The sequence below is a fragment of the Nothobranchius furzeri genome, chromosome 10 (genome assembly GCF_043380555.1).
Source record: "Nothobranchius furzeri strain GRZ-AD chromosome 10, NfurGRZ-RIMD1, whole genome shotgun sequence".
In the NCBI taxonomy this organism is placed as follows: Eukaryota; Metazoa; Chordata; class Actinopteri; order Cyprinodontiformes; family Nothobranchiidae; genus Nothobranchius; species Nothobranchius furzeri.
The window spans coordinates 25,612,487-25,624,700 of record NC_091750.1 but is presented as its reverse complement, the minus strand read 5'-3'; the positions used below and the strand labels follow the sequence as shown (position 1 = coordinate 25,624,700).

General features: G+C 43.3%; 1 protein-coding gene across 2 annotated transcripts in view; it reads left to right on the top strand.

Moving 5' to 3' along the window:
- The first annotated feature begins 7,776 nt into the window (after nucleotides 1-7,776).
- The window catches only part of LOC107374377 (alpha-1A adrenergic receptor), a 56,793-nt gene continuing 52,355 nt past the window's right edge, over nucleotides 7,777-12,214 (top strand). The window contains exons 1-2 of one of the 2 annotated variants that reach the window (XM_070555425.1): nucleotides 7,777-8,625; nucleotides 10,424-10,675. In XM_070555425.1, coding sequence (XP_070411526.1) covers nucleotides 8,299-8,625; nucleotides 10,424-10,675 — 579 coding nt within the window. In that variant the 5' untranslated portion in view covers nucleotides 7,777-8,298. The remainder of the gene's footprint in view (nucleotides 8,626-10,423; nucleotides 10,676-12,214) is intronic. The other variant, XM_054736957.2, reaches the window with a different exon arrangement.

Genomic DNA, 12,214 nt, shown 5'->3' with positions numbered 1-12,214 from the left:
CTAAAGCTGATTTGGATGGTGCAGCTCTTCTTTCTAGGAATATGGCCAGTTTTATTAGTCCTCCATGACAACCCAGGGTCCAGACCAGGAAGCAGAGTCGTAGTTTAACACACCCCTCTGCAGCTTCTGTACTGTTACCCACCCACTACCAGTGTTGGGAGTAATGTGGTACAAAAGTAATTAACTACTGTAATGCATTGCTTTTTGCTGTAATGTGGTAATGTAAGGCATTACAGGGAAAGAAAATGGTCATATTTACTCGGTACAGTTGTCAGTAACGCGGTAATTACAACGTATTTTTAAACCCAGAATCAAGATGCGGGTTTCCTAAAAATTCAAATTGCGGGAAGCCTGAAAAAAGATCCAGTATCCATATTTATTACGTCATTTATGGACTCAGCTTTGCGGACATTCTATGAGCAGAGAGGGCACAGCGGTAACGGCTCAAATACTCCAGCTGCGTCCTGCACGCGGCCGCTGTTATTCACAAAATCGCTCCACTAAAACAAAGTAATTCGTTTGCGATCATTTATATCCGCCCATATTCTCTGGTACTGCATGTACTTTTTAGCTGAATTCATAATCTGTGCCCCGGTGATTTCAGCTCATTGCTGCCGGAGCGCACCGCGAAGCTTTTTTTTTATTTTTATTTATTTATTTATTTTTGCGTTCGGTAGATCCCTTTGGCTGATTAGTTAGAAAGTAGGAAATCTAGGAAACAGTTTTTCTGGAAGACGGAGAAAACATGCAGCATGCAGGAAGGTTAGAGAGAGAAAGGGCAGGAAATTATTCAAATAAAATCAAGAAAACAAAACAAAGTGCTTGAAAAGAAAAAAAGTAGGTAGATTTATCCACAATACACATTAGCAATAGTATATAAGCATTTAATATTTATACAAGTGATAGAATCAGATCACCCCAGAAGTCAGTCCCACATCCAGGGCCGTATCAAGGCATTTGGGGACCAAGGCAAATATAGGCTTGGAGCCCCCACCACCCCACTCCCTGCTCAGTTGGCCCTATAAGATGGCAGCGTGCTGAGAGTACAGATTGTTGTTGCTTTTATTTAATAAACAATCATTTTAAAGCATTGTTATTATATCTGACTGTTTTTAACAGCAATCCTAGCTCAGACACCACATCACCTTCCACATATATGTCATGAGCTCACTGAGCGTCAGATTACCAGATTCATATTGAAGTTGTTTTGGTGAAAGTAACTTAAAGTAATGCAAAAGTAGTGTAATGCATTACATTTTAAAATCAGTAATATTGTAATGTAATGAATTACTTTAAAATGAGGGTAACAAGTAATAAATAATGCATTACAGTTTTGAAGTAACTTGCCCAACACTGCCCACTACACTATAGAGACAGTGTCCTGCCTACGGCCAAAATCACACAGATTAAATATCAGGCTTAATAAAGCAAATCATGGAAATGTCAAAAATATCAGAACAAATTCAACTGAGCAGAAAACTAGAAAAATTAAATGTGGGTTGTTGAACATTAGATCCATTTTTTCTAAGACTTTGTTACTTAATTACTTGATTTGTGATAATCAGATTTCTTTGCTCTCTCTCACAGAATCCTGGCTGCAGCAAGAGGACTTTGTTAGCTTAAATGAGTCGACTCCTTCAAATGATTTAAATCATCATATTGCTCGAAGTACACGGCGAGGAGGAGGAGTAGCAACCATTTTTCATTCAGACTTATTAATCAGTCCCTTACCAATTAATAGCTACAGTTCGTTCGAACATCTTATTCTTAGTTTTCCTAATCCAGATTGCAAAACTGTAAAACCACTCTTGTTTGCAGTTTAATATCGTCCACCAGACCCTTACTCTGAGTTTTTGGATCAGATCTCTGATTTTTTATCTGATTTGGTGCTAAATACTGATAAGGTCATTATAGTGGGGGATTTTAATATTCATGTGGACATTAAAAATGATAGCCTCAATGTAGCCTTTAGTAATATCTTACACTCAATTGGTTTTACTCAAAGAATACATAGCTCCACCCACTCCTGCCATCATACATTGGACCTTGTGCTGACTTATGGCATAGAGTGTGAGGAAATAACGATCTTTCCACATAATCCAGTCCTCTCGGACCACTTTCTGAGTTTTTTATAACTGAGTTCTCTAGACATGAAAGTAAATTTCACTATAGTCGGTCTCTATCTGACAACGCAGTTGCATCTTTTAAATCATCTTTACTGTCCTCAGCATCTCAGAGGCGTGTAGCAGAGGGCAATATTTTTATTTCTAGCCCCTCACAAATTGATGCCTTAGTTCATAATGTTACTTCCTCTTTACGTGTGGCATTAGATGATGTTGCCCCTTTAAAAAAGAAGGTAATTAGGGACAGGAACTTGGCTCCCTGGTTTAATTCTCATTTACGAGCCTTAAAACATTAGAACATGGCGCTCTACGTACCATGAGGAGGCCTACCTATCCTGGAAAAATAGTCTTGTGCTTTATAAAAATAAGGTTCGACAAACTAGAACTGCTTATTTCTCAGCACTAATTGAGGAGAATAAGAATAATCCTAAATTTCTTTTCAGTACAGTTGCCAAACTTACACAGAATCATAGCCCTCAGCAGCAACGACTTCATGGGATTTTTCACAAGTAAAATTAATTCTATTAGAAACAAAATCTTTAGCATCCTCCCTAATGCGATTTCTTCTTCCTCAGTAAGTGAGGCAGCATCAGAGGTGACTGTAGAACCTCATCTGTGCTTGAACCGTTTTGATCCAGTTGAGCTTTCAGAGTTATCAAAAATATTAGCTTCATCCAAACCTTCCACTTGCATTTTAGATCCAATCCCAACCAAATTATTTAAAGAAGCATTTCCTTTGGTTACTGCCCCCATTCTAGATAATATAGAGATAATCAATCTATCCTTAGTAGATGGATACGTACCACAAGATTTCAAGGTTGCTGTAATCAAACCTTCACTTAAGAAGCCTTCTCTGGATCCAGATGACCCAATGAATTATAGACCAATATCTAACCTTCCATTTTTATTCAAAGTCCTGGAGAAAATAGCGGCCATCCAACTATGTGAACATTTAAACACTAATGCTCTGTTTGAGGAATTTCTTTCTGGTTTTAGAGAGTATCACAGCACTGAAACTGCATTAGTGAGAGTTACAAATGATATTCTCATGGCCTCAGATAAGAATCTTGTGCCTGTTCTAGTCTTGTTAGATCTCAGTGCTGCTTTTGACACAGTAGATCACAATGTTCTTTTAGAAAGGCTTGAACATGTTGTAGGGATCAAAGGAACAGCACTAGGCTGGTTTAAATCCTACCTGTCTGACAGATTTCATTTTGTAATTATACATGATAAATATTCTTCATACTCCAGGGTTAATTGTGGAGTACCACAGGGTTCAGTGCTTGGACCAATTCTTTTTACTATGTATATGCTCCCAATTGGTAAAATCATTAGACAACATGGGAAAACTTTCACTGTTATGCTGACGATACTCAGCTATATTTATCCATTAAACCTGATGAACCTAATCGGTTAGGTAGATTACAGGCTTGTCTTGAGGACATAAAAAATTGGATGACTCTAAACTTTTTGCTTTTAAATCAAGACAAGACGGAAGTTCTCATATTTGACCAGAAATCCAGAAAAGGAAATTGCTTAGTCAATCACCTGACCTGAATGGCATTAAATTAGTCTCCGAGAACAAAGTAAGGAACCTTGGTGTTATCTTTGACCAGGACATGTCATTCAAATCCCAGGTTAACCAGGTTTGTAGGATTTCCTTTTTCCACCTTCGAAATATTGCTAAGATTAGAAGCATTCTTTCCAGGAGTGATGCAGAAAAACTAGTTCATGCATTTATTACATCAAGACTGGATTACTGTAATTCATTACTCTCGGGAAGTCCACAGAATGTAGTTAAAAGTCTTCAGCTTGTCCAAAATGTTCTGATGAGAATTAAAAAGAGAGATCATATCTCTCCTGTCTTAGCTTCCCTACATTGGCTACATTCAGAATAGATTTTAAGATCCCTCTTCTCACATATAAAGCTCTTAATAGTCAAGCTCCATCATACATCAGTGATCTGATTGTTCCATACGTTCCTAACCGAGCACTTTGCTCCCAGACTGGAGGTTTACTGGTGGTTACCAGAATATCTAAAATTAAGATGGGAGGCAGATCTTTTAGTTATCCGGCTCCTCTCCTGTGGAACCAGCTCCCAGTCTTAGGCCGTGAGGCAGACACCTTGTCTACTTTTAAGAATAGGCTTAAAACGTTTTTATTTGATAGGGTCTATGGTTAAAATCTGATGTTAGCCTAGATCTGGACAAGTGGGGGAGTAGAGGGAGGTGGAGTGTACAGTCGGTAAAGACGGCTCTCCCTTGCCCTGACTCCAACATGCCCCCATCTAAAAGGCTAGGTTATCCAGAGTTATCTCTGTAGTTATGCTGCTATAGGCTTAGACTGCTGGAGGACACACTGACCACTTTCCACACTCTACTGCTTTCTTCTACAATTTGCTCTTTAACTGTATTATTTCCTGCTATTTCAGTTGTTAACTTTATTTTTTCTCTAAGTGTTTTTCTCCCCAGAAGAAGCTACAATGATGTTCTGCTGAGCTGTGGTGGCCTCATGGAGGGGGCCATCGTCTAGCACACTGCTGCTAACCACTTAAACTTTCTCCCTCTCTTGATAATAACTTTTTGCTTTCCTGACGTTGGATGTGTTACTGCTAGTTTAACCGTTTAATTATAAATCCACTAGGATAAATACAATAAAGTTTATCTCTCACCAAATAGAATATTTACTAAGAAATCACAGTGCAACCATGGACACATTGCTTGGTGTGTGTGTGTGTGTGTGTGTGTGTCTGCTCTGTCTTCTCTATCCCCAGTCAGTCGTGGAGGATGGCTGCCTATACTGAGCCAGGATCCTCTGGAGGTTTTTTCCTGTTAAAACAGAGTTTTCCTCTCCACTGTCGCTATATGCTTGCTTAGTATGAGGATCGCTGTAAAGTCACTGACACTAGTCCGTGACTTGATGCAATTTGCTGGGTTCCTTATATAGGAAACATTTTTTCTGATTGGCTTAATGAACTGACCTGAATTGGAATGTTTATTATGTGAAGTGCCTTGAGACGACTCTTGTTGTGATTTGGCGCTATATAAATAAACTTGAATTGAATTGAATTGAATTCCAGCCACCCTTCAGAGGAAGATCCAGCTTCTGGTTCCTTTGTTCCTCATCCAGCTGTCATGACCAGGAGAGGGTTTAGGGCAATCCAGACCAGTGTCTCTCTGCTCAGCTCCGTCCACACCACAACAGTACAGATCTTCATTGCTGCAAGTCCACCTGTCTCTCCTGCATCCCACCTGCACTCAGGAGACTCGGTTCCATTTCTGTTCCTGAACCATGAGCTCAGACTTGTTTTATAATTATAACAACAATTAACTGTTTTGTTTCTACAGCTGAACACCAAACAATGACCCGTAGAAGAACCTCATTCTGAATAAAAGCTCGCAGATGTCGTCTCCATGAATCAAGGGTGACTGAAACAGATTTGAGTGTGAAGATAGAGGAAGAAAATGGGACATGTGTGATGTGTTTGTCCTGTTTTAGACTGAATGTTTTCCCCTTTAGCCGCTCAGCCTTCCTCATCCTCCTCATCGTTCTGTCAGCAGCAGATTTAAGGAGTCTGAGTGGAATTTAAAGCTGTGATGATGTCGCCTCACCTCGCTCTGACTCACATCTGTCTGCACCGCCTAAGCACTCAGATTTATGGTTTCCATGTGCAGGAGAGGAAGAGTTTTAGTGTTTGAATCAACACCGGGTCACTGAGAAAGGCATCCTGGTCATCTCAACATGAGGACGTTCCACTGGTGGTGCAGGAATAAAACTGCTGTGTTGATTTGAAACCTCCCACCTGCTGACCTGCGCTCTGATTGGTCAATGCTCCGTCCACGCGGCAGCACCTCAGCATTGGGTTATTGTTGCCGTGCCGCTGGTGGTGTGGCAAACATTTCAAACGGACCTGAAAATAGACCCAGCGTTCCCCGCAGGCTACTAATATCACCTGAAACTGGGCGACCTTGGCTGGCAGGGAATCAGCTCTGATCTCATACACTCACACGTACATGCACACACACATGCGTACACACACATATGCACACACACATGCACACACACACATGCGCGCGCACACAAACACGTAAATGCATGCGCACACACACACAAACACACATGCACGCACACAAACACACACATAAGCGCACACACACACACATACGCGCGCACGCGCACACACGCACGCACACACACACACATGCACAGCACACACACATGCACACACACACGTGCACACACACATGCATGCACGCACACACACATACGCGCACACACACACATGCATGCACGCATTTGCTAACACACACACACACACATACATGCAATCGCACGCATGCACACACACACACACACACATGCGCGCGCACACAAACACGTAAATGCATGCGCGCACACACACAAACACACATGCACGCACACAAACACACACATAAGCGCACACGCACACACACACACATACGCGCGCACGCGCACACACGCACGCACACACACACACATGCACAGCACACACACATGCACACACACACGTGCACACACACATGCATGCACGCACACACACATACGCGCACACACACACATGCATGCACGCATTTGCTAACACACACACACACATACATGCAATCGCACGCATGCACACACACACACACACATACATACACACACATGCAATCGTACACACACGCACGCATGCGCGCACACACACACACGTGCACACACATACGCGAGCGCACACACACACACACACACACATGCAATCACACGCACACACACACACATGCAATCGTACACACACACACACACACACACACACACACACACACACACACACACACACACACACACACACACACGCACAAAGACACACACACACGTGAACTCTATGATCAGCTGATGTTTGTTTGTTTATGAAGCTGCTCGACTCCCTGAAGATCAACGCTGAATGACTTATTGTTTATTATTGTTCGAATGCAGCAGCTCTGAGTCATTTAAAGCATCTATTAAATCATTTCTGTTGTTAAGAACATTAAGTGTCTTTATCAGCACTTCCAGGAAATTTACTGTCTTCCGTTAATGGAATGAAACGACTCCCGATCTGCTGGGGGACCAATCTCCCGAGGCCTGAAGTGACCCCCGATGGGCCTAAAACCTGAATAAACACGGACAACCAGACAAACCTTCAGGATTTAGTCTCCAACATCAGTGTCTTCAACAAAACAGATTTTCTACCAGTTAGAAGATGTCTGCTAAGTGGAAGCTTATGTAACAGGATCAGTCAGGAATTTAAAGGCAAAGTCACGTCCAGGAGAAACTAAGCAGTAAACATCTCAAATAATTTAATTTAATTTATTTAGTTTGCGCAGAATCTGAGAGAGGAACAATAATGACGTAAGCTCTTAAACTCAGGCTGTTTTCAAACCGTCCTCAACATGAAGGAGGAATCTTTAAAAAGAGTTAAAGACTAAGTTTTATCAACTAGTTTCTGTTTTCATTATTATTATTTTTAGGGATTTTACAATAAAAAACAATCAGCAAAATAAACACCTGGGCCACACTGATAATGAAGATCTCTGCTTATGTCATTAACACAACCTCCCCTGAGGAGTGTGTGTGCTTGGTTGTTTGTCCTGTGTGTCTCAGTGTTGCCCTGTGGTGGGCTGGCGACCTGTCCAGGGTGTACCCCGCCTGCATGCCCAGAGGCTGCTGGAGATAGGCACCAACACCCAGGACCCTGCGAGGATCATCCATCCATCCATCCATCCATCCATCCATCCATCCATCCATCCACTTGGACCATAAAAGGTCTAAAATCTTCGAGCCGCGCCTGATTCCACACTTTAACCCGAGGAGAAGCTCCTCTGGCCGGTAGGAGCCTGTTGGGGTGTCCGGAAACACGAAGCAACCCGAGCGGACCCGAAGGGATCCGAGCCTCAACCTGCTGCTGCAGCACGCGCCTACCGCGCAAGCAGCAGACGCCGCGCGCACGAGTCTGAACCAGCAGCTTCATCACTCTTCATGTGACAAGTTTTTTTTTTCTGAAGAAGAGGAAAGAAAAGACAACCTCTGGGCGCTTTGAGGACGTTTACCTGAAGCGGTAACAAAAACAAGCCGTTGTTTCACTGACTGAACTAAGTCGGTTTAACTCGGATAATTAAGTGTCGGACCGGTCTTCGCAATGAGTCTGTGGACTAACGGCTCTGTCGTGGACCAGTACACCGATAACCCACCGCCGGAATCCAACTCCTCCAACCGGACCCACGAGGGCTCCCTGCGCCGCGGGCACCCGGGCTCCGCCGCCCCGCTGGACCTGAGCCGGGCGGTGCCGGTGGGCATGGTTCTGGCCTCCTTTATCACGTTCGCCATCGTGGGCAACATCCTGGTCATCCTGGCTGTGGTTTGTAACCGACACCTGCGGATACCGACCAACTACTTCATCATCAATCTGGCCATCGCGGACCTGCTGCTCAGCACCACGGTGCTGCCGGTGTCCGCTACCCTGGAGGTCAGTCCGCCCGCCGGGAACAAACCGGGAGTCGGTCATCAGGTTTTAACCTGCTGGTTCTGGTTCGGTTCTGACTTATTCTAGCTGAGTCTGGACCGGCTTTCTTACTCTAGTCAAATATAAACAGGTTAAACTTTGGTCACGTGAACAGATTTAGCAAAAATAAACAAAAGCCTAAAAATATTAAGTGATTTTTTTACTGAATGTAGAGATTTTAAAGGTGTGAAACACTGAAACCAATTTTTAATGATTATTTCTGATCCTAACGGGTCTCTCTGAGTGTTTCATGCAGGCTGAACATAAAAAGTCTCCTACAAAGATCTGCAGTAGCTTCTGATAGAAAATAGTCTCCTACACCTACCTCCTGCAGTTGCTTCTGGTAGGAAACAGAGGGTGAAACTCTAGGAATAGAATCGCCTGACAGATCTACGTCACACACACCAGGTGGAGTCTTAATTCCAGTGTTGCCTTGAGTTTCACCGTCTATTTTCTATCAGAAGCAGGAGATCGGTGTAGGAGACTATTTTATGTTCAGTCTGCATGAAACACTCAGAGCAGGGGTATTCAAGTCCGGTCCTTGAGGCCCAGTCTCCAGCACGTTTTAGTGGTTTCTCTGATCCACCTGTTCAGCAGCTCATCGGGCTCTGCAGAAGCCTGCTAATGACCTGCTGGATGCCGGTGTCGGTACAGGATCTGCTCGGGTGCAAGATCGGCTCGGGGTCCTTCAACTGCCGATGACGTCACAGAACGGCAAACCCACTCGGACCAAATAAACTACACATGTATACTGTTGGAAAGAATTTAGCAGTTTCGTTATTAAAATAATGTTTTTTTAAGACGTAAGTTTGTGTTTATAAAGGTATTTGTAAAATAAAACACTATATTGTATTCATAATGTTGAACTCCTCTTTGAGCACATCCTTTGAAGGATCATAGGTATTAGCAACACCTGTGAAATTGTATTTGCAGGAAAGAAGTGTGTCCCGTTTATTGAAGTATTTTGTGTTTAGTTTTTGACGTCTTGTCCATGCGTAGTTCAGTTACGCCCATAGCTGCTAGCCAAAAAGTTTTCTGGCTTTACTAAAATACCTGTCTGTACTTATTTGATTGATGGTAGTTTAACTTTCTATTAGACTCCAAATGTAATCATTTGGCACGTTTCTAATTCATAATTTGTAATAATGTTTTCGGCGATATTAGCATTAGCGTTCCTATGGGTTTTTCCATGTATATTAGCATTGCGCTAACCACTCGCTGCCAAATTGCAGCCTTTGCGATTAGAAAATCTCCTTTTGTCACATCGCAATTTAATTGCACATGCAGTTAATCGTTCAGCCCTAATATACATACAGCTCTATGCTAAAAGTGTATTTTCAAAGAGGTAATGATGGATTTCTTTGTAAAAGTTGTCCATCTTTCCAACAGAAAGATTCGCCTGGACCAACGTAACGTGATTGCGTAATTCCATAAGGTTCATGTTCAGCCAATCAACTACTTAGATGTCATCGGCAGTCGACGGACCCCGAGCCAATTTTGCACCCGAGCAGATCTTGTACCGACACCAGACTTCCAGGCACAGAGCTGAATACCCCTGACTTAGACACACCCATTATAATCAGACCTAATTATTGAAACATGGATTTTCTGTGATCCGCACCTTTAAAAGTCAACAAGAATATAACGGCAACTTCATAGCAAGATTATTTCTGAGGCTCTTATCTGGAGCCCTCCCACCCTTGAAGCAGCACACCTTTAATCTGTTGGATATACTCGAGGCTGTGTAATCTGGCATCTGCAGGTCTTGGACTACTGGGTCTTTGGTCGGATCTTCTGTGACATTTGGGCAGCGGTGGATGTCCTGTGCTGCACAGCGTCCATCATGTCTCTGTGCGTCATCTCCATCGACCGCTACATCGGTGTTCGGTACCCTCTGCAGTACCCCATGTACGTCACCAAGAGACGGGCACTGCTTGCCATGCTGGGCATCTGGATCCTCTCTTTCGTCATCTCCATCGGCCCGCTGCTAGGCTGGAAGGAACCGCCCTCCCAGGTATGGGGACGATACCCGGCATGCATGCACTGGGCTGTCGGATCAGCTGTTTCTGAACTCAGACTGGAGCTCAGATGATCCAGTTTTTAGTTACGGTTCCATCAGAAACGGCAGAGCTCAGAGAACCAGATCCTGTGGCGGTTTCTCTGATAACCGGTATCTGCTGACTTCCAGGGTTCCTTTAGCACTGACGTCTGGAATAGAAGGAGAATCCGGACTAGTTTTGGTTCTGTTTCATCTCAGGAGATGTAAAAGCAAGATAAACTTTACTTATAAAGCCCATTTCATGACAAGTGATTCAGTGTGCTTCACAATAATTCCACATTCATAGCAGCTAGCCTAGAACATCCATCCATCCATCCATCCATCCATCCATCCATCCATCCATCCATCCATCCATCCATCATCCATCCATCCATCCATCCATCCATCCATCCATCCATCCATCCATCCATCCATCCATCCATCCATCCATCCATCCATCCATTTTCAGCTGCTGATCTGGAGTCGGGTTGTGGGGGCAGCAGCCTAAGCCGAGAGGCTCAGACTTCCCTCTTCCCAGCTACTTGGGCCAGCTCCTCCAGGGGAATCTCAGGGCGTTCTCTGGCCACCCGAGTGACGGCGTCCCTCGGGTGCGTCCTGGGTCTTCCCCTGGGTCTCCTTAAGGGTTGGGCATTGTTTGAATTTGAACAATTCAGATTCCAATCCCTCATTTCGATTCCAGTTCCTATCGATTCCCGATTCTGATTCTTTCAAGAGGCAGGATCCCAAAACATCACGCTTTAAATGAGCCAGCTAACCACAGGTCCTAGTTGATGAAATTATCTGAACTTCAATATGGATTTTATTTCTATGAACAACAACATCACCTTCATTTAGACAAAACATGTTTTTGAGAAAGATAGAAAAAGACTTGCAGCACAGCCAGCTTGTTTGTTTCTGACCACGACCAAAGTCTTAGAGCTGAAGGAGCCTCTAGGTCAGGGGGTCAAACTCAAATTCACGCCGGGCCAAAATGAAAAAGTGGTACGAACTCGCGGGCTAAACTCAATGCGTTTTTTAAAGGTGACGACAAATGTGCCCATTTTCCTTTATCTACAGATCTGTACAGTTGAACCTTTTCATTTAGAAACAAACTTATGTTTGCATCAACTCTGAATGTAGAATAACCAAGTTACACACGAGCAAGTCGATTATAACTAAAGCACTCATCAGTGATATTCGTTACTTATGCCTCATTTTCTTTTTCTTTTTATTCCTTAAAATGTGTATAGAGCTCCGGACCCCACGTGACTCTCAGTTAGTAGACGCCATATTGGCAGGTAAAAGAAGCTAAACAAACACAGATCTTAACCATGAACATCAACGGAATCGGCTTGGATTTTACTTTGTCGGAGTTTACTTCACACTTTAAAACCGAAGAAATTGTTTTATATAGTCAGAAATTAAATAGACTAAACATCTCTGACCCTTACCGTGCCCCTGGGATACTTTTTAAAAACGCCAGAAGCTGTCGGAGCGGACTTCTTACTGGACCTG